General features: G+C 40.8%; 1 protein-coding gene across 1 annotated transcript in view; it reads right to left on the bottom strand.

Annotated features, from left to right (window-relative positions):
- ADGRL4 (adhesion G protein-coupled receptor L4) overlaps positions 1-18,487 on the bottom strand; it is a 121,654-nt gene extending 103,167 nt beyond the window's left edge. The window contains 4 exon segments of the mRNA XM_075287037.1: positions 16,181-16,321; positions 18,324-18,371; positions 18,374-18,451; positions 18,454-18,487. Of these exon segments, the coding sequence (XP_075143138.1) occupies positions 16,181-16,321; positions 18,324-18,371; positions 18,374-18,451; positions 18,454-18,487 (301 nt within the window).
- Positions 18,488-23,481: the final 4,994 nt, after the last annotated feature.

Raw genomic sequence — 23,481 nt, 5'->3', positions numbered from 1 at the left:
ATTTGGACTCAGAATGAGCATTAAGTTCACATCTGATCCAGAGACACAAATTAAGGAAAAAACATATATCTCCGAAATGCAGAGAAGAAAACTAATTTGTTTACAACTTTCCAGATTCGTTCTGCAAACTCGCAAATCATAATAAAACAAGGTGCAGTTCCAGTCCTTATCCAGCAAAGAGCTGAGATCAGGGCCAGAATTACATCGCAAATACTAAGTGAGCAACAGATTGGGAGGGTGGGGGAACTCCTGGGTTATATAAAAATCATAGAGACAGCAGCCAAGGAACTAGATACAGAGAGTGTGTGCACATGTATGTGATCATATAGTGAGCTTACATAGTAAGCATGCAGTCATGGAGTGTGAGTGTGCATATGTAATCATGAAGGCATGTAGTAGGTGTGCATATATGATGGTACATGTATATAGTGAGTATACATATTAATGAATCAAGCATATAGTGAGTATACATAGGTACAGTAGCATATGTAGTTACTATATCTGTGTATATCTGATCATGTATGTAAAGTAGTGTTGTACTTACTATATACTGTATATGCCTATGTGATCATGTCATGTACAGAAGTGTATATACTTACTATATATGTGATCATGTATGTAAAGTAGTGTATTTACTATATATGTGCCTATGTGACCATGTATGTACAGTAGTGCATGCACTTACTATATATGTGGCCCTGTAGGCCCTATCAGTGGTCTCTGGTGCCAGGCAGACGCGTCGAAGAGAACAGGGAGTTGTTCTGGAGCCCAAGAGAGGTGAGTAACATTGTTTTTTGTGTTTGATCACCTCTCTTTGGCCTCCACTTTGGCCTCCGAAGAGACCCCAGAGTATAATAATAATCGCAGTTTTGTTTCAGTCGTGTTTGGTCTAGCCGGCCGAGTTTATCCAACCCTGTACAATCCCTTTAATATGAAGACATAAATTCATCCGACGGTTTTGCTCTGAATTATAATTTAAAGCGTCATTTTTAACTAAATATTTCATGTAATATTTTGCTTGTTAAACAGAATTTTTCTACGTCTGACATAAAATAGCGCAAGTGGAGCAAGTAATGATTGGGGTTTCCAGCCCTCCGTAATAGCATCAGTAGGACATCCGATAATTGCTGATTACCATAACGGGACGACTTGTCGGGTTCTGTAATTTAATATCTGGCAAAATGTTCAAATAATCAATTTCTGAATTAAGTTATTAAAATAAAAAAAAAAATTGTAAAAAAACATAATTAACGATTTGCGGGTTTGCTGAAGAAATTTTCCGTGTTATCGGCTAGATGAAATAAATCAAAAACAGCTGGTGGAAGAAAAAGGGAAATAAAAGAAAATTATGGAAATTTATGGACATGAAAATTAATAAAATCAATTAAGATGATCTACCCTTTTCAATGTTGCTCGTGGTTTATTCCTCTATTTTGTTGAAATTTATCACCCACTAAGGTGCCGTCACACACTATTAAAAAGGTTGTACCCTTTGGAGTATCCTTGCTGTCTGATCACATGGTTTCCTGCTCCTGAGACCTCCAGCAATCAGCTGCAATCAGTGATGGAATCTGACACTAAGTGCTTCATTTTCCTGCAGCACCGCCGCAGGTGAAATGAGGAATTGCACCATCTTACTTAAATCAAATAGCTGAATGTCTAATGCAGGGCGTGCCAGGTCCTCCACGGTGAGACAGGTGGTCTTTGTAGCCCTTCTGTGTTCTGGCTGACAGATGAGGGTTATAAATGTTGAAACTACATCATTTTTTCAAAATATTCTACTGAATGGGGTTTTGGGGACGAATATATTAATATCCTTAAAGGGGTTGTCCAGGATGTTTTAGTACTGGGGCAGGAGGCTTGGGAAGGTGAAATTGAAATATATATCCCCAATGAGGGGCATCACCAATGAGGTATATGAGTGAGATCCTGGGGCATTTCTACTGACCACTGAGGCCAATGGTGAGGGACATTGGAAAATCAGGGATAAGTTTTTTGTTTTTTTTTAAATTTCTGACCCCATCAGTAAAATATTCTGGACAACCCCTTTAAGACACAGCATCAATTTCAGGCTGCAATTTCTCCAAACAGATGATGAATATGGGGTGCGGGGTGTTGGACCGTTATCAATTCTAATGATAACTCATCAATATAGTGCTATATTTTCTGTTTACATTTTTGAAACACACCACTACGATTTTTCCAGCGGCACTTTTTTTGTCGCAGGATGATACTTAGGGCCTTGGCCAAAAATAAATTCTCGTATCCCAACCATTAAACAAGCACTTTAAAAAAATTTCCTTGATTCATTTTTTTTTTTTTTTTTTTTTTTTTTTACAGAAACAGTGCCACACATGTCTATAGGCTGTGTCTGGTATTGCAGCTGAGTGGCATTTACTTGAATAGGAATGAACTGCAATTAGAGTTGATTCGAATACCTCGCTCCATAGGAATGCATGTTAGCGGTCAACGCTTAACCCCTTGGTGTTCGGCCGCTCCCATGCATTCCTATGGGAGTGAGGTATTCGAAACTATAGTTTCAAATACTATTCGCTCATCTTTAATTGCAATACCAGGCATAGCCTAAGGACAAGAGTGGCGCTGTTTCTGAAAAAAAATAATTCAAGTAATATTTTTTTAAGGTTGCTGCTAATACCATGTACTTAATCCTGACAACGCCACCTAAGCAAATTTTTTGCTGTGCGTTTGTCACAACCTTAAATTTCCATAGCAGTCAGATGTGATAGAATTGGATTTTAAGAACTAATGTTCATACTTTGGGGAAATTCACCAGGAAAAATGCCCCCAAATTCTATCATAGGCGAGGACCAAACCGCGGAAAAGACCGTGGTGGAAACGCGTCAGGTTTGTTTTTCAGCAGTGCTCATAAAAAGTCTGCCGATTTTTAGATTATATCTACATGGAAAACGGCGGCGGTTCCGTAGGTATAATGGACACGCTGCGATTTACAAGAGCGTGAGTATTTATGAAATTGCAGAATTTTCACTAAGCGTTTTTATCTGCAATGTATGGATGGGATTATCCAGAATCCATGTTGCAGGTAACGTAAAACGCGGCATAAACTGTATTACCTATGTGAGTCACATCTACTACGACAGCTTTGCTACAATTCCTGTATCTGTCATGTTCCTGATTATCACATACAATCAGATTTTTCCCTAAATTCTATCAATTTGAGGATTATTAGACGGTGCATTAAATATCTCTCGGATCTATCCGAAAGTTGCAAAAATAATAAACTATAGCGAGCAGATGGCCATAGGATATCACTTATCCTGCACATGTTTTACATATTTTAACATGTTTTCCATATTATTGGGTCCATGTTTGTGCTATAGCATAAGGACATGAATAAAATATAACTTCAGACACTGCTATGTAGAGGTGTCAGTGATAAATGGTAGAAGCGCGGAGAGATTAATCACATGTGACTGGAACATCCGGATCTCTGCAGATAAAACCAACCCAAATTCACAAAGACTTTGTATCCCGTTCGCAAATATTCAACGGATTCTAATTAAAAGCAATACTCGGTGTTACCCGTGTAATAAAGTGAACCTGTCATGTAAGGCAAGTTATTAATATGTATTACATAGCGGTATGGGAAATAGGAAATTGGTGGGAGGGCAGGGACGTGGTGAGCGGCGGTTATAGATGTCTTGGATAATTCCGGAAAAATAAATATTTGCTGACGTTTTGTAGGAAGAAAATTCCTTAATTATTTAATGTAGTTGAGACAGATTCCATAGAACAGGGGATAAGTGGAGGACTGACTGTGGGGAAACTCACATAAGTCCCTGTGTTGACGCAGGCACTCTGCACCTCTATTTACGCTTCGGAAACGCGGCGGTTTTTGTTGCAGATTTTGCTGCGGTTTTTGTGAGCCAAAGTCAGGAGTGGATGGAAAAGGAATTGGAAATATATAGGAAATTCTTAGACTTATCCCTTTGGTTGAATCTACTCCTGGCAATAAAATTTGCAACAAAAACGCGTGGGACCTCAGCCTTATTGGAATAATCTGGTTAGGGAGAGACCACCATATAGGTGTGTGGAGTCTTATTAAGCCATTGGCGCACTGTCTCCCTATATCAACATCATGGGAGACAGATTTGGATATTCTTCCCATGGAATAATCTGGGCAATAATAAAGTTTATCAATGTGATCCCTGCCCTGGTGACGTCTTATTACTAATATACACCTTGGTCCCCAGGAGCCTGGTTTACTACCCATGTGGAGGGCTGCTGGGGAGGCCAAAACTCTCATTTCTCTGCCTCCCCAACTGTCTCATAAGACTGACTCAACTTTATTCAATGCCCTGGTGACCCCAATACAGGGACATTGGTGGCATCAGTGACAGCTGGAGTGACAGAAAAATGCCACACAGGTAATAAATGGGGCCATGGGAATGAGGGTAGCACTGCTAAACCTTATTATTCTGGGGCAACACGGTGGCTCAGTGATAAGCACTGCAGTTTTGCAGTGCTGGAGTCCTGGGTTCAAACTCCGCCAGGAACAACATCTGCAAGGAGTTTGTATGTTCTCCCCGTGTTTGCGTGGATTTCCTCCCATTCTACAAAGACTTACTGATAGGGAAAAAAAATGTACATTGTGATCCCTATATGGGGCTCACAATCTACATAAAAAAAACAAAAAACCCTTAGTATTCCCTGGAGGACCCATGTTGCGGAAGTGCAGGTTTTTTTGTTTTGTTTTTTTGTAGATTTTTGCATTTTTTTTTAGCCAAAGCCAAGAATGGCTACAAAAGGAATGGAAAATATCTAGACGTTCTTCCACTTCTACCCTTCTACTCCTGGCTTTGGCTCAAAACACCCCCACAGCAATGAAAACAGCAACATGGGGCCTCGGCCTTATTGTATGGCAGTCCGATTTCTGGATTAGCAGACGCCAGATTAAGTCATTTCATGGTATTTCCCCAAGAAGCCCATGATGTTTCCTCTCTCTTTGTGAGTCTGGAGTATCGTCAGAGCTCAAATCGCCGTCGAAAATCGATGCCGCTGTTGCTCTCTGTTTGCACCCATTTGTAGCAGAACCTCTAAACGTGATGTGATTGTGCTGTAATGTCTGTGTTTGTTCTCATGAAAGATAAGACGACTCCAGATGTGTCTGGCAGCGACGTTCTTCCCTTTCCCTATCAAGGGGTTGGGTCAGTCGGACAAACATTCAGACGACAGCTCTATGAAGTGTACGGCCATACTGAAGCCATGGTTAGGGCTGCACATAAGGGGCATTTCTTTGCAATGTTCTCTGATATAGGATATCATACAGATGTTCCTAGATACCTGGGTCTATGAGCGATTCCATGTCCCTATATCACACTAGGTAAATACAGTGTCATTTCATTTTATCACCACCCACAGTTTTTTATCAAGTTTCCTGAACTGAAATCTCCTGCAAGGCGTGGGTGTAACGGCATATGTCACTGACTACCGCGCTGTGTTTTCTTTCCTTGTCCACAGATGATCTTTGCTTTACTTCTACAATGGAAATGATAGGGAACTAATAAGTAAAAGTACTGAAGAAGAAGCAGGGACTCCTTGTATGAAACCACCTCAAGGAATCCTTCCATACAGTGCTGAAGAAGTATGTGTATACTACCATCTATCTAATCCACAATTTGTTCTTTCTTATCTATCTATCCATCTAATCAATTGTTAGATATCTAAGTTGTCTAAGGCCCGGTTAACATCTGCGTTCGGGTTTCCGTTCGGGGAGTCCGCTTGGTGACCCCCTCCCTAAAGGAAACCTATATGCATTAAAAAGCGGTTAGCTGGGAAACCTGCGGACCCCGTAGACTATAATGAGAAAAGTCCTGCAGATGTGAACCAGGTCTAAGGTATGTTGTTCATGACTTGGTTTCCCAGGTAACTAAGCGCTGTGTTGTTCTATCTATCTATCTCCTATCTATCTATCTATCTATCTATCTATCTATCTATCTATCTATCTATCTATCTATCTATCTATCTATCCATCCATCCATCCATCCATCCATCATCCATCCATCTTCTACCTAATCTTTCTTTCTTTCTTTCTTTCTTTCTTTCTTTCTTTCTTTCTTTCTTTCTTTCTTTCTTTCTTTCTTTCCTTCCTTCCTTCCTTCCTTCCTTCCTTCCTTCCTTCCTTCCTTCCTTCCTTCCTTCCTTCCCTCCCTCCTTATCTATCTACAGTCCTATGAAAAAGTTTGGGCACCCCTATTAATCTTAATCATTTTTAGTTCTAAATATTTTGGTGTTTGCAACAGCCTTTTCAGTTTGATATATCTAATAACTGATGGACACAGTAATATTTCAGGATTGAAATGAGGTTTATTGTACTAGCAGAAAATGTGCAATATGCATTAAACCAAAATTTGACCGGTGCAAAAGTATGGGCACCTCAACAGAAAAGTGACATTAATATTTAGTAGATCCTCCTTTTGCAAAGATAACAGCCTCTAGTCGCTTCCTGTAGCTTTTAATCAGTTCCTGGATCCTGGATAAAGGTATTTTGGACAAACAATTCAAGTTCAGTTAAGTTTGATGGTCGCCGAGCATGGACAGCCCGCTTCAAATCATCCCACAGATGTTCAATGATATTCAGGTCTGGGGACTGGGATGACCATTCCAGAACATTGTAATTGTTCCTCTGCATGAATGCCTGAGGATTTGGAGCGGTGTTTTGGATCATTGTCTTGCTGAAATATCCATCCCCGGCGTAACTTCAACTTTGTCACTGATTCTTGAACATTATTCTCAAGAATCTGCTGATACTGAGTGGAATCCATGCGACCCTCAACTTTAACAAGATTCCCGGTGCCGGCATTGGCCACACAGCCCCAAAGCATGATGGAACCTCCACCAAATTTTACAGTGGGTAGCATGTGTTTTTCTTGGAATGCTGTTTCTTTTTGGATGCCATGCATAACGCCTTTTTTTATAACCAAACAACTCAATTTTTGTTTCCAAAATGAAGCTGCCTTGTCCAAATGTGCTTTTTCATACCTCAGGCAACTCTATTTGTGGCGTACGTGCAGAAATGGCTTCTTTCTCATCACTCTCCCATACAGCTTCTATTTGTGCAAAGTGCGCTGTATAGTTGACCGATGCACAGTGACACCATCTGCAGCAAGATGATGCTGCAGCTCTTTGGAGGTGGTCTGTGGATTGTCCTTGACTGTTCTCACCATTCTTCTTCTCTGCCTTTCTGATATTTTTCTTGGCCTGCCACTTCTGGGCTTAACAAGAACTGTACCTGTGGTCTTCCATTTCCTTACTATGTTCCTCACAGTGGAAACTGACAGGTTAAATCTCTGAGACAACTTTTTGTATCCTTCCCCTGAACAACTATGTTGAACAATCTTTGTTTTCAGATCATTTGAGAGTTGTTTTGAGTAGCCCATGATGCCACTCTTCAGAGGAGATTCAAATAGTAGAACAACTTGCAATTGACCACCTTAAATACCTTTTCTCATGATTGGATACATCTGGCTATGAAGTTCAAAGCTCACTGAGGTTACAAAACCAATTTTGTGCTTCAGTAAGTCAGTATAAAGTAGTTAGGAGTATTCAAATCAATAAAATGATAAGGGTGCCCATACTTTTGCACCGGTCAAATTTTGGTTTAATGCATATTGCGCATTTTCTGTTAGTACAATAAACCTCATTTCAATCCTGAAATATTACTGTGTCCATCAGTTATTAGATATATCAAACTGAAATGGCTGTTGCAAACACCAAAATATTTAGAACTAAAAATGATTAAGATTAATAGGGGTGCCCAAACTTTTTCATAGGACTGTATCTATCTATCTATCTATCTATCTATCTATCTATCTATCTATCTATCTATCTCCTATCTATCTATCTATCTATCTATCTATCTATCTATCTCCTATCTATCTATCTATCTATCTATCTATCATCTATCTATCTATCTATCTATCTATCTATCTATCTATCCATCCATCCATCCATCATCCATCCATCTTCTACCTAATCTTTCTTTCTTTCTTTCTTTCTTTCTTTCTTTCTTTCTTTCTTTCTTTCTTTCTTTCTTTCTTTCTTTCTTTCCTTCCTTCCTTCCTTCCTTCCTTCCCTCCCTCCCTCCTTATCTATCTATCTATCTATCTATCTATCTATCTATCTCCTATCTATCTATCTATCTATCTATCTATCTATCTATCTATCTCCTATCTATCTATCTATCTATCTATCTATCTATCATCTATCTATCTATCTATCTATCTATCTATCTATCTATCCATCCATCCATCCATCCATCCATCCATCCAATCTATCATTATATGCATTTAGCTATCTAATCCATCTTCTATCTAATATATAATTCTTCCTTCCTTCCTTCCTTCCTTCCTTCCTTCCTTCCTTCCTTCCTTCCTTCCTTCCTTCCTTCCTTCCTTCCTTCCTTCCTTATCTATCTATCTATCTATCTATCTATCTATCTATCTATCTATCTATCTATCTATCTATCTATCTATCTATCTAACTATCAGTATGTCTGTCTCTCTATATCTCTGTTTTAATATCTATCTATCTATCTATCTATCTATCTATCTATCTATCTCCTATCTATCTGTCTATCTATCTATCTATCTATCTATCTATCTATCTATCTATCTCCTATCTATCTCCTATCTATCTATCTATCTATCTATCTATCTATCTATCTATCTATCTCATATCTATCTATCTATCTCCTATCTATCTATCTATCTCCTATCTATCTATCTATCTATCTATCTATCTATCTATCTATCTATCTATCTCCTATATATCTATCTATCTATCTATCTATCTATCTATCTATCTCCTATCTATCTATCTATCTATCTATCTATCTATCTCCTATCTATCTATCTATCTATCTATCTATCTATCTATCTCATATCTATCTATCTATCTATCTATCTATCTATCTATCTATCTCCTATCTATCTATCTATCTATCTATCTATCTATCTATCTATCTCCTATATATCTATCTATCTATCTATCTATCTATCTATCTATCTATCTATCTATCTCCTATCTATCTATCTATCTATCTATCTATCTATCTATCTATCTCCTATCTATCTATCTATCTATCTATCTATCTATCTATCTATCTCATATCTATCTATCTATCTATCTATCTATCTATCTATCTATCTATCTATCTCTATCCTACCATCTATAAACATTCTAATCTTCATCCTTTAGGCTTCCTAGATCCTTCAGCCCATTCTCCCCAGCCTCAGTTATTTGTTCTTCTACAATACATTAGCTTGCAGTTTAATAACAGGAATAAGGTCTTGGTGACATCGCTCAGTTCATTGGTAATTTCTGGCACCACTTGTCTAAGTGTGAGATTATATGAGCTCATCAATCTACAATATGAGCAGGTGACACCAGGTCCCCAATGAAATTTCCACCCCACGAGGGAAACATCTAGTTATATGAGGCACCGGCGTAACCCCATCAAAGGCTAATCTGAGCGGTTAGCTTTATTGTGATAGCCAGAGGTTGATATATATTTTAATATATTTACACTGAGGACCCCTGTGATCTCTTTGCGGGACCTGGCCTCGGCTTTGGCGCAGTCACTTGTATATGTATGTGACAACTGGGACTTGTACATAGACTTATTATATTATCATTTGTTGTCTATGTCACATTGTTATCGCTTCTCATTTATTACCCGGCTCTGTGTATTTACGGGGTCATCCATTGTTATTTAGTAGCTGTATATGGAGCGTTTAATAATATCCAAGATATACCTTTCTTGTAAAACGGAACCGGTTCATGACTCCATATTGTGCCCTTTTCACAGTGAATAACGGCTTAATTTTTAGCCCGGACTCATGAATTTTGTATATTTATTTAGTGGATATGATGGAGACTCCTAAAGGTGGGAAGGTAAGAAATATATATATATGTATTTTATGGTCATTCTAAATGAAAAACAGGTACAAATATATTCTTATACTAGTTACTTTGTAGCAGTTTGGTATATTCTAAATATTTATTATGAGAATGGGGCGAGACGATGAGTTTCGATGTACGCTGTTCAGCCTCCTTATAAAATGGTTGTACAATTGAGTCTCACAATTACAGTGATCAAGTTATCCAGGTCGTATTTTATCTTCCATGGCGGGTAAGTCAACCTACCCTGTAATGGAAACCTCCTCTTTAAGGACACTAGGGCAACTGTATCATCTATTGCCCAAAGTTAATGGAACCCCACTTTCCCCAGTCCCACAGGCACAATGCCTTGGGGTAACCCTGGACTCTGACCTATCCTTAAAGCCACATATTCAAGCCCTCAACACCTCCTGCCGCCTCGAGCTCAGGAACATCCATCGAATCCGCTCCTTCCTCACCCCTGAAACTACCAAGATGCTCGTCCATGCCCTCATAATCTCCCGCTTAGACTACTGCAACACCCTTCTCCATGGACTCCCAGCAAACACCCTCGCCCCCCTCCAGTCCACATTAAACTGTGCTGCTCGCTTAATCCACCTCTCCCCCCCGATCTTCATCGGCTGCTCCCCTCTGCCAGTCCCTCCACTGGTTACCTATAGCCCAGCGAATTGAGTTCAAGCTACTAACACTAACATACAAAGCCATCCACAACCTGTCCCCTCCGTATATCTCCAACCTAATCTACTGCTACCGGCCCACACGTAACCTCAGATCCTCCAATGACCTCCTACTCCGCTCTTCTCTCATCCGCTCCTCACACAACCGTCTCCAAGATTTCTCTCGTGCATCCCCCGTAGCCTGGAACTTCTTACCAAGACACATAAGACTGACCCCCACAATCACAGGCTTCAAGAAGGCCCTGAAGACTCATCTATTCAGGAAGGCCTACAACCTCCAATAACACTATCACCGCACTGCCATCTGTACAGTCTCCCCCTCTCCTTCTGTCTCTACCCCCCTTCCCTGATAGATTGTAAGCCCTCGCGGGCAGGGCCCTCTACCCCACCGTGCCAGTCGGTCACTGTTAGTATTATATCTGCCTGTATATTTTGTGTATTGCATGTAACCCCCAAATGTAAAGCACCATGGAATTAATATAATAATGTACAGCACCATGGAATTAATATAATAATGTACAGCACCATGGAATTAATGGTGCTATATAAATAAATAAATAATAATAATAATAATAATAATTGCCCATTGTTTGGAAGAGGGCAGAGGCGAATTAATATTCCAGAGTATCACATGAAGGTCCCCAGGGATACTATGTAACAATAAAGGTGGTCATACAATTTAGACTATTAGTGAAATACTTGGTAGGCATTTTTCCTGGCCATCACCCCCACATCCATATTTGAGCAAGAGGAAACTGGCTGATGTAGGTCCAATGTGTATGGCCACCTTAGAATGGAATTTGTCACTTTTTCAAATTTCTTTTTAAATTTCCCTGTCACTTTCTATATTTTCAAAAAATAGAATTTTTTTTGCAATTTTCACTCAGGCCGCTATGTCCAATATGAGAAGGTGAAAAGCAAAGTAGTGGAATCCCGCTATATCAGCCCCAGATTCCTGACTCATGTGTGGCCCAGTGTGGGTCTGGAGTAGGCCTCAGCCCCAAGTGTGGGTCACAGGCTTATTATTGGACCATAAAAGTCTGCAGAACGTGCACTTCAGGGCAGATCATGGGAGGAGAGGAAATGACAGGGTCTGTCCTGTAACCCTGAGTCCGGTGAGACCAATTTATGCTTGTGTTTTTCGCGTGGCTGGCAGTAGGTCATATAGTTAGGCTATAACTTCTGTTTAGTTAGTTGCTCGGACGAGCAGTAATTTGTTGTATTTTTGCCTGAAGTTAAGGCTGTATTTTGTTTTGCTTATTTGTACCTGAAGTGAAGGTTTATTTATTTTTTCTGTTCTATGGAAACCTGTTTGCTGCACGTTTTTGTGTCCCTGCCATAACTGTTTGGGTCCGCACCATTGCTTCTATCGAGCTACCTTGCCCACACTAATAATAGACTGACATTTCCCAATTCCGTAGGAGTTTTGTTTGCAGAAGCCTCAGGATTACAAACAAGCTAGATAGTATTACAACAGAAGATAACACCTTTATAACTCACATGAGATAATCCACCAATACATCCAGTCTTGGCACCAGATGATGTCACATTTTATTTACTCCTCCTCCCTATACAAAGCATGCATAGAAAACTCTTCCATAAACCACAATATCTCAACTCCAGACTATTGCCGCCCATGGCCATGACTATGCTGTAAAAACGGTCACTAAATCACTAAAAAACTGCTAGCAAATGGGAAAAAGCTAAGGAAAGATGGCTGCCGTCACAATCAGGAAATAAAAATGAATAAGAAAAAAATTGATAAATTTGGCCAGTCCAACCAAAGTCACGTGATTTGATTAATATTAACCTAATATATGACCACCTTTAAATGCCCAACCCAAGGACAAGATACCAAACCAGTTGACCAATTCTACACTCTGGATGGAGTTGCCCTTTAAAGAAGGAATCCCACAAATTTTTCCTCGCCCTTATTTGTTATTATCTCCTTTCTATTAATTTCATTATATAATTCTCCAAATTATAAGAAGTCCTTCTGCGTAGACTGGACTGGAATTTTTTTTGTCGATTTTGAGCCCAATATAGGACTCACAATGTACATTTTTTTAAAAATCTATCAGTATGTCTTTGTAGAATGGGAGGAAACCCACACAAACATGGGGAGAACATACAAACTCCTTGCAGATGTTGTTCCTGGTGAGATTCGAACCCAGAACTCCAGAGCTGCAGTGCTAACCACTGAGCCACCATGTTGCCCCCAAGGACTGGATATTTTTACGAATTACTTGTGCAAATACAAAAAAGTGATTTCCGGTCCACATAAGACAGCCTGTATGAATCGGAAAGACCTGAGTGCTGGTTACGGGACCGAGATGGAGCTGACAACTCATGAATATAGTCAAAAGTAAAAAGATTCCCTCCATTACTATACTACATTCAGTCGGTGGCTTCATTCGGAGCTTCTGATCGAAGGTCTATCTAAGACTACAAGTGAAAAGTGGAATTTTTGGACAGGCACCCTAATGGATCCCCACAAACCCCACTATAGCCAATGAGCTCTGTTGAACTTCGTTGGTCTCCAATATTGGAAGGATCCATTGTTAATGTTCCTTTCGTTCCTCTGTTCCTATGACGGAACAAAAGAACGGAAAGCACAGCGCCTATGTGAACACGGGCTTACAAACTATTTGTGGGAGTGCTTATTACAAAACGTGAGTTGGTGTCTATTTATCTTCAGGACTTGCATTCTCCAAGCACGGTGCGATGTGCAAGGTCTTACCCCGGCATGAAGGAACAAACTGACATTTCTCCAGTCCTCCTTTGAAAAACCAAAATTATTTGTTTGCCTTTTGTTTCCTCCTTTCTCTGTTACTTTAGGTTCGGAAGATTCTATTGTGTAATCGTCTTTTTTTGATCATTGCTGTTATCGCCACTGATTCTGTCACTACTGTCGCACTCTAGGCTAACCTGACATGTCTACTATTGCTCATGTCAACCTGCATTGCATCTCCCTTCTTCTTCGCCTTTCATGAAGCAGACATAGATTCTTTTTTTCATGGCTATAATTATCTGAATTTCTTTTCCAGGAGAAGAAAAAAAAAACACTACAGGGTTTGACAGTAGAGTAAGAAACCACTAGAGACGAGAGAAACAAAAGCCAGTGGAAGCAATGTTCTATAAAGCTGTATGATCTCAGGCTTATTTACTAAGAAAAGCTAATGTTTTGATAATATCCCGCTCCTCGCCATCAAATCCAACAAGTGAAAGGGAGAAGAAAAAAATTACAATACTAAATAAGAATGGGGATTTATTTAGTGGATGGAATTAAAAAAAATAGAAAATGAAATTTAAATATTTAAACATATAGGCCTAATATTTTGAATGGATTTTTGGAAATTTTTGAATTTTTTGTGCTTTGGTGCTCTTTTGGTGATTTTTGGTGCTGGTGCTGATCATGTTAGAACCAAAATGCGGAGTGATTAAAAGTGAGGATCGCTTATTTGGCAGATCTAGCTGAAAGCTGTACTGGGGGGAAACCACGATGTTAGAAGTCAAGTAGATGGACTCTCATTGACCAAAAAATTTTAAAAATACAGCATTCAAGTAGAATTGTCGGATTGCAGTAAAATTTACCAAGTAGTTATGTCTGAGGCAGATATGTAAATGATTACAGGTGTGGTCTGAGTAAACATGCTTCCTCATCTGCCCTATAATAAGCTCTCAGAGGCTACTTTTGGGTAGTGTATCTTATTTGAGACATTGTCAACTGCTAGACATGCACTTAAAGACGTTTTGTCCAGTGGACAGACTTTGAGAGAAGGTGCTGGACTGAGAAAAGCTGGATGGTCAATTTCACAAACTGTTTGACCTAGCTGTTAGAAAATATTGGGATCAGTAGTTACATAAGGGCACACACAATGTGAACAGACTTTGGGAGGCCCAGACAGACCACCAGTTGAGAGGATTCCTTGATCCATCTACAAGCGTGAGAAGCTCCCACAACTTCCTTGTCCACCACACAGACACAAGTGCACCTTCAATACACACCCCTACCTATTCCCAGGTTCTTAGCAGAAGGAATATTGGTGTAATGGTAGCATTACATGTCCTGCCATTGAGGGCTAGCCACCATCACCTTCATTTGCAGTGGTGTCGAGAACCAGAAACCTGGATTGCTATGGACTGGAACTGACACAACGTATTTCGGGGGCCAAGCCTCTTTGTCAAGTGAAAGCATGGATAATATCCAACACACTGCTAGCCCATAGTTAGGCGTTGTGATAAAATCTTCAATAAAGATTTCTCCATGGTAAGTCGGTGCCTTCACTTCTCGGCGGTTGACTTGCAGTAGACAAACTCCATATTTTTTAGGTTAAGGGCTGATATACAAAGCCATATTGGCAGCTCAATATAATATATGTATTGTAGCATGCTGTGAAGCCATATTCTACGTCCATATGTCACCAATACCATAGGGAGAAATATGTGTGAATTAGACATAAAAAGCAAAGTCAGACCCATGGAACGTAATCTCTCTTTTACATTACTTCTATACTGTTCCTTATGGAATCGTCATCCAATGGGACACAGAACACTTACATCTCCATAGCACAACATTGTAGCCTTGTATTGCTTTGCCAATGAACATATGGCCATCTTGTTCTCTGTTCAGACAGAAAACTAAATCCAGAGATCATGGGAAGAATATGCAAATCTGTCTCCCATGATGTTACTATAGGGAGACAGTGCCTCACCAGAGAGCAATGCATTGTGGGAGCTTTGTAGGGATTGTAGGAAATAGTCAAAGAAATCTTAGTCATAGATTTCTCTTTCACTGGCCCTATAGACCTACTGGGCTTTAGCACCATGTCTTCTCCACTGTCCTACTGTCATGTGACCACTCCGCCTAATGGTTGTAGGCTGCAATCACATCTTATTGACGGCACTCATTTAGCATGACTCAGCAGAATTTATATTGCAAATTTTATTTTTCTATTTCCTATGGGTTCAGAGGGGTTAAAAAAATTCACCTTAAAAGGTATAACAAAGACAAGTCAAAGGTAATTCCATATCATAGAAGAAACTGGAATGAGTATCTAGAGCCAAGAAACGCGCACAGGAGAGCTCCGTCCTGTCTATATACCGTATTACATGATAGGTCATTTTTTTCCAATGTAATATTGCAGGTAATACTCCATTTAATTGGCCAGATGTGTCGGATCGCCGAGGGTTAGAGAAGCCGGACTTATAAAAGTTGTCTCTATGATATACCCCTTTAATTTTCCAGATTGGAAAATGAAGCAGCCCAACCAAACAATACAGATGTAAGGAAGCCTTGTAATATACAAATGTAACAATGTAATATACCGTGCCCTGGTTACTCATCCCCTAAGAACACCATGACCAACCTTCGGCCAATGCGTCAGTCTACAGGATAGATACACGTCTAGCGACAAACACTTCTACGTGACTAACCAAACTTAATCATTTGACCTCGGTATACTGAAAGAAGAGAGGAAATGCGTCGGCTCCTAAGAGTCAATCAGTTTCTATGTCGCTGGATTCAGAGAGGAATTGGCAAAGAAAAAATAAAGTGCTCTTACCTTCGCAGAAATTAATTCCATCCCCTGTATATCCACTGACACAGTAGCAGCCGAGTATTCCCTTCTCCTCCTTACACTCAGCCTTCTCATGGCACGTCAGCTGACATTGCTGACCGCGGTCCAGCAAAATAAATGTGCACACTGCAAAAAAAAAGAAAAAAACAACAACATGTATTATTATAAAATGTACCGACACAGGAGAAAAGATTAATAAAAGGCTTATGGTGGTAGATGGGAGTTCAGCGTGACATGTACAGCGTCTGTGTGTGGAGTGAACATGTAAGCGGAAAATTATTTATTTGGTTCATGCAGTCACCAGCTTGGCAGAAAATAATAATAATAATAATAATAATAATAATAATAATAATAATAATAATAATAATAATAATAATTATTATTATTATTATTATTATTATTATTATTATTATTATTATTATTCAACCACCTTAATTAAATTAGTAATAAAATAATATAAAAACATCTTCTTCTTCTTCTTCTTCTTCTTATTATTATTATTATTACTATTATTATATTACTATTATTATTATTAGAGATGAGCGAGTAGTACTCGATCGAGTAGGTATTCGATCGAATAGTACTGTATTCAAAATACTCGTACTCGATCGAGTACCACTCGCTATTCGAATGGAAAAGTTCGATGCAGAACCAGCATTGATTGGCCGAATGCTATACAGTCGGCCAATCAACGCTGGTTCTTCTCCTACCTTTAGAAGTCTTCTCCGTGCAGCTTCCCCGCGGCGTCTTCTGGCTCTGAATTCACTCTGCCAGGCATCGGGGCTGGGCAGAGCCGACTGCGCATGTACGCTTGTAGTGCAGACATGCGCAGTCGGCTCTGCCCAGGCCCGATGCCTGGCAGAGTGAATTCAGAGCCAGAAGATGCCACGGGGACGCTGCATGGAGAAGACTTCTCGGAGGATCCAGCCCGACCCTCACTCGTGGACTTGGTAAGTATAATTTGATCGAACATTGCCTACCCCTGAAACGAGCATTTTCCCCCCATAGACTATAATAGGGTTCGATATTCGATTCGAGTAGTCGAATATTGAGGGGCTACTCGAAACGAATATCGAACCTCGAACATTTTACTGTTCGCTCATCTCTAATTATTATTATTCCTAATATTCCTGCTGATAATAATGATAATAACAACACCAACAACAATAACATCCTTATTAAAAATAACAATAAAAATATATACTAATATACAAACATATTTCTTATTATTATTATTCATAATAACAATAACAATAATAATAATAATAATAAAAAAACACCCTTAGTAAGATATAATAAAAATTATACACAAAATATATCAATAATAATGAGAATAATAATAATAATAATTATTATTATTATTATGATTGTTATTATTGATAAGAGTAACAATAATAATAGTAATAATGACATCTTAAATAAAATATTCAGAATAAACATAATAATTAATGGAATAAAAATATTAAAAACACATCACAAAAAAATTCCCCAAAAAACATCTAAATATTTTAAGAAAATATTTGTACATCTAAAAAAAAGTAAAAAGAAAATGTGAACAATCGGACAACTACAACAACATATATAACAATGAGTTAAAACATTAAAACATCATTATTAAATAAATATTTTTGCAAATTAATAGTAAAACAATCGAATGTATGAATACAAGGTGAAATAAAGTTTAAAAAAAAAACAGATAAAAAATTCTTATTTCACTCAAATGGACAGGCTTTGATCTACAGTCATACACAATATTTTTCTTGATCTTTGCCCATATGGCCTAGTGGGCATTTGCTGTTAAGGTAAATGTCCTGGTTGTTCTACTTACACCAAATTAGAAAACATAGAAAATCGATAAAAAATAAAAACATAACTGTACATATAAGTATAATTGTATGATTTTTCTATCATATCATCCCATACCAAATGTCTAAGAAAACCGAAAAAATGATTGCTTTTCATACGTGGAGCTGGGATACATTGCACATCCCAAGTGACCACTAAGTCGCCTTTCAACGTCCCAATAAGTTACATCCATTGGAAAGACGTCTAGTAGAAGACTGACCTGACTCAAGACCTACATGGCAGGTACAAGGTGATAAGGAAGTCCCAGTCCCATATTTCTTACCTATGAGATAGAGGAGTTTCATTTGAGGTGGCCGACAGTACTCCCGTGTTGAGGCAGTGGACACCAGTAGCTCTGGAGCTCTCGGCCCTGTGACGCACTTGGTTTCCTCTTCAGATTTTCCTGTTTCTTTGTTTGCTCAGGAATTCTACTTCCTTCACTTTCATCAGCTTTGTAAGGAGTTGACTTCTACGCCTTATATAATGTGCACAACTTGTACAGAGGTTACTCCAGTTTGACTACGACAACTTGAATAAGAGTTAGAAAGTTTTTTTTTTTATTTTTATGCTTTTTATACCAATTTTTTTTAATTTTTTTTTTCCTACCAAGATTTTCTGGTTCCAGGGAGGAGGCAGGAGCTATGATGTCACTTCTTTGTCCTAAAGATCTTGAGAAAGATTTTACTTAGAATCCTTCAGCTGTTGTGTCTATGACAGGATGGAAAACATTGCTCAGAGAACCATTAACACTTCTTGGAACATGTAGGCCACAAACAAAATGTACTCACCAAGAGGGAGGAATCTCCAGATATTAGACCTGGATTTCCACATCGACTTCCATGTTATATAACACTGTATGTGCCGGAAATAAAAAGATGTCCCTGAAAAGATTCATTTCTGATATTCTCTTCAATCTCTCCTGAGTTATCTTTATCTCCTGCCAATATGACAGATGCCGGATGTTTCTATAGATCTCACTGAGGTTGTCAGACACCCTACAGATTTATAGTAAATACCATACAGTATAATGCTACAGTGTACACTTTATCAACTCTACTCCCTTTCTTGTAGTGTTCCAGTTGTGTCAGTACTCACTATAGTTCTTGTATTTTATTCATAGTCAGAAAGGAAAATAAAATCTATAACCATATCTATCTATCTATCTATCTATCTATCTATCGTATATGTCTATCCATCCATCCATTATCTATCTATCTATCTCCTATCTATCTATCTATCTATCTATCTATCTATCTATCTATCATCTATCTATCTATCTATCTATCTATCTATCTATCTATCTATCTATCTACAGTATCTATCCATTCATCATCTATCTATCTATCTATCTATCTATCTATCTATCTATCTATCTATCTATCTATCTATTAGAGATGAGCGAACAGTGTTCTATCGAACTCATGTTCGATCGAATATTAGGCTGTTCGGCATGTTCGAATCGAATCGAACACCGCGTGGTAAAGTGCGCCATTACTCGATTCCCCTCCCACCTTCCCTGGCGCCTTTTTTGCTCCAATAATAGCGCAGGGTAGGTGGGACAGGAACTACGACACCGGTGACGTTGAGAAAAGTAGGCAAAACCCATTGGCTGCCGAAAACCTATCTATCTATCTATCTATCTATCTATCTATCTATCTATCTATCTATCTATCTATCTATCTATCTACAGTATCTATCTATCTACAGTATCTATCTATCTATCTATCATCTATCTATCTATCTATCTATCTATCTATCTATCTATCTATCTATCTATCTATCTATCTATCTATCTACAGTATCTATCCATTCATCTATCTATCTATCTATCTATCTATCTATCTATCTATCTATCTATCTATCTATCTATCTATCTATCTATCAGAGATGAGCGAACAGTGTTCTATCGAACTCATGATCGATCGGATATTAGGCTGTTCGGCATGTTCGAATCGAATCGAACACCGCGTGGTAAAGTGCGCCATTACTCGATTCCCCTCCCACCTTCCCTGGCGCCTTTTTTGCTCCAATAACAGCGCAGGGTAGGTGGGACAGGAACTACGACACCGGTGACGTTGAGAAAAGTAGGCAAAACCCATTGGCTGCCGAAAACATGTGACCTCTAATTTAAAAGAACAGCGCCGCCCAGGTTCGCGTCATTCTGAGCTTGCAATTCACCGAGGACGGAGGTTTCCGTCCAGCTAGCTAGGGCTTAGATTCTGGGTAGGCAGGGACAGGCTAGGATAGGAAGGAGAAGACAAACACAACAGCTCTTGTAAGAGCTAAATTCCAGGGAGAAGCTTGTCAGTGTAACGTGGCACTTACGGGCTCAATCGCCGCAACCCAGCTTTCCCAGGATCCTGAATGGAATACACTGTCAGTGTATTCCCGTATACCCGATATATACCCCAATACCCGTTCCAACGGTGTGCCCCCCCACCTTCACCCCAGAAATACCCTGCAAGTCCCCTAGCAATAGAATTGGGGCTATATACACCCACAATTTTTACTACTGGTATACAGTGCCATTGTCTGACTGGGAATTCAAAGAATATATTGGGAATACAAATACCCTCATTTCTTGCTACTGCCATATAGTGCCAGTTTCTGACTGGTAATTCAAAGAATATATTGGGGTTACGTGCACCCACAATTTTTACTACTGGTATACAGTGCCATTGTCTGACTGGGAATTCAAAGAATATATTGGGGTTATAAATACCCTCATTTCTTGCTACTGCCATATAGTGCCAGTTTCTGACTGGTAATTCAAAGAATATATTGGGGTTACGTGCACCCACAATTTTTACTACTGGTATACAGTGCCATTGTCTGACTGGGAATTCAAAGAATATATTGGGATTATAAATACCCTCATTTCTTGCTACTGCCATATAGTGCCAGTTTCTGACTGGTAATTCAAAGAATATATTGGGGTTACGTGCACCCACAATTTTTACTACTGGTATACAGTGCCATTGTCTGACTGGGAATTCAAAGAATATATTGGGAATACAAATACCCTCATTTCTTGCTACTGCCATATAGTGCCAGTTTCTGACTGGTAATTCAAAGAATATATTGGGGTTACGTGCACCCACAATTTTTACTACTGGTATACAGTGCCAATTTCTAACTAGGAATTCAAAATGCGCAAGGCTCCCGGAAAGGGACGTGGACGAGGCCGTGGGCGAGGTCGGGGGAATGGTTCTGGGGAGCAAGGTAGCAGTGAAGCCACAGGGCGTCCCGTGCCTACTCCTGTGGGGCAGCAAACATTGCGCCACTCCACAGTGCCAGGGTTGCTTGCCACATTAACTAAACTGCAGGGTACAAACCTTAGTAGGCCCGAGAACCAGGAACAGGTCTTGCAATGGCTGTCAGAGAACGCTTACAGCACATTGTCCAGCAGCCAGTCAGACTCTGCCTCCTCTCCTCCTATTACCCAACAGTCTTGTCTTCCTTCCTCCCAAAATTCCGAAGCTTTACAGAACAATAACCCAAACTGTCCCTGCTCCCCAGAGCTGTTCTCCGCTCCTTTCATTGTCCCTCAACCTGCCTCTCCACGTCACGATTCCACGAACCTAACAGAGGAGCATCTGTGTCCAGATGCTCAAACACTAGAGTCTCCTCCATCTCCGTTCGATTTGGTGGTGGATGACCAGCAACCCACCCTCATCGACGATGATGTGACGCAGTTGCCGTCAGGGCATCCAGTTGACCGGCGCATTGTGCGGGAGGAGGAGATGAGACAGGAGTTGGAAGAGGAAGTGGTGGATGATGAGGACACTGACCCGACCTGGACAGGGGGGATGTCAAGCGGGGAAAGTAGTGTGGATGTTGAGGCAGGTGCAGCACCAAAAAGGGTAGCTAGAGGCAGAGGCAGAGGTCAGCAGCTTAGGCGAAGCCAGGCCACACCCGGAATCTCCCAAGATGTTCCAGTTCGTACCCAGCCCCGAAAAACTCCCACCTCGAGGGCACGTTTCTCGAAGGTGTGGAGTTTTTTCAAGGAATGCGCCGAGGACAGATATAGTGTTGTCTGCACAATTTGCCTCTCGAAATTGATTAGGGGCTCTGAGAAGAGCAACCTGTCCACCACTTCAATGCGCCGTCATTTGGAATCCAAGCACTGGAATCAGTGGCAGGCAGCAACGGCAGGACAAAGGCCGCCTGCCGTTCACGCCACTGCCACTGCCTCTGCCACTGCCTCTGCCTCTGCCACTGCCACTGCTGACTGTGCTGGCGATGCACTCCAGAGGACGAGCCAGGACACCACTTCATCTGCCTCCGCCACTTTGTTGACTTCTACCTCATCCTCCCCTGGTCCTGTCTTATCTCCTTGTCCTGCACCATCAAAGGCACCATCAGGCGCTTCTTTACAACAACCCACCATCTCTCAGACATTGGAGCGGCGGCAGAAATACAATGCTAACCACCCACACGCGCAAGCCTTGAACGCCAACATCGCTAAACTGCTGGCCCAGGAGATGTTGGCGTTCCGGCTTGTTGAAACTCCCGCCTTCCTGGACCTGATGGCAACTGCGGCACCTCGCTATGCCGTCCCTAGCCGTCACTACTTCTCCCGGTGTGCCGTCCCCGCCTTGCACCAGCACGTGTCACTCAACATCAGGCGGGCCCTTAGTTCCGCGCTTTGCACAAAGGTCCACTTGACCACCGACGCGTGGACAAGTGCATGCGGACAGGGACGCTACATTTCACTGACGGCACACTGGGTGAATGTAGTTGAGGCTGGGACTGCTTCCCAAACTGGCCCGGTGTACCTCGTCTCCCCGCCTAACATTCCTGGCAGGGACACGAGAAGAACACCCCCCTCCTCCTCCTCCTCTACCGCCTCCTCCTCCGCCACCGCCTCCTCCTCCGCCACCGCCTCCTCCTCCGCTGTTAGATTGACCCCAGCTACGAGCTGGAAACGTTGCAGCACTGGCGTTGGTAGACGTCAGCAGGCTGTGCTGAAGCTGATCAGCTTGGGGGACAGACAGCACACTGCCTCCGAGGTGAGGGATGCCCTCCTCGATGAGACGGCAATATGGTTTGAGCCGCTGCACCTGGGCCCAGGCATGGTCGTTTGTGATAACGGCCGGAACCTGGTAGCAGCTCTGGAGCTTGCCGGACTCCAACATGTTCCATGCCTGGCCCACGTCTTCAACCTAGTGGTGCAACGTTTCCTAAAGAGCTACCCCAATGTTCCAGAGCTACTGGTGAAAGTGCGGCGCATGTGCGCCCACTTTCGCAAGTCGACAGTAGCCGCTGCTAGCTTAAAATCTCTCCAGCAACGCCTGCATGTGCCACAACACCGGCTTTTGTGCGACGTCCCCACACGCTGGAACTCAACGTTTCAGATGTTGAATAGAGTGGTTGAGCAGCAGAGACCTTTGATGGAATACCAGCTACAAAACCCTAGGGTGCCACTAAGTCAGCTGCCT

The sequence above is a fragment of the Leptodactylus fuscus genome, chromosome 9 (genome assembly GCF_031893055.1).
Source record: "Leptodactylus fuscus isolate aLepFus1 chromosome 9, aLepFus1.hap2, whole genome shotgun sequence".
NCBI classification, from domain to species: domain Eukaryota; kingdom Metazoa; phylum Chordata; class Amphibia; order Anura; family Leptodactylidae; genus Leptodactylus; species Leptodactylus fuscus.
This window is presented reverse-complemented; position numbering and strand designations above follow the sequence as displayed.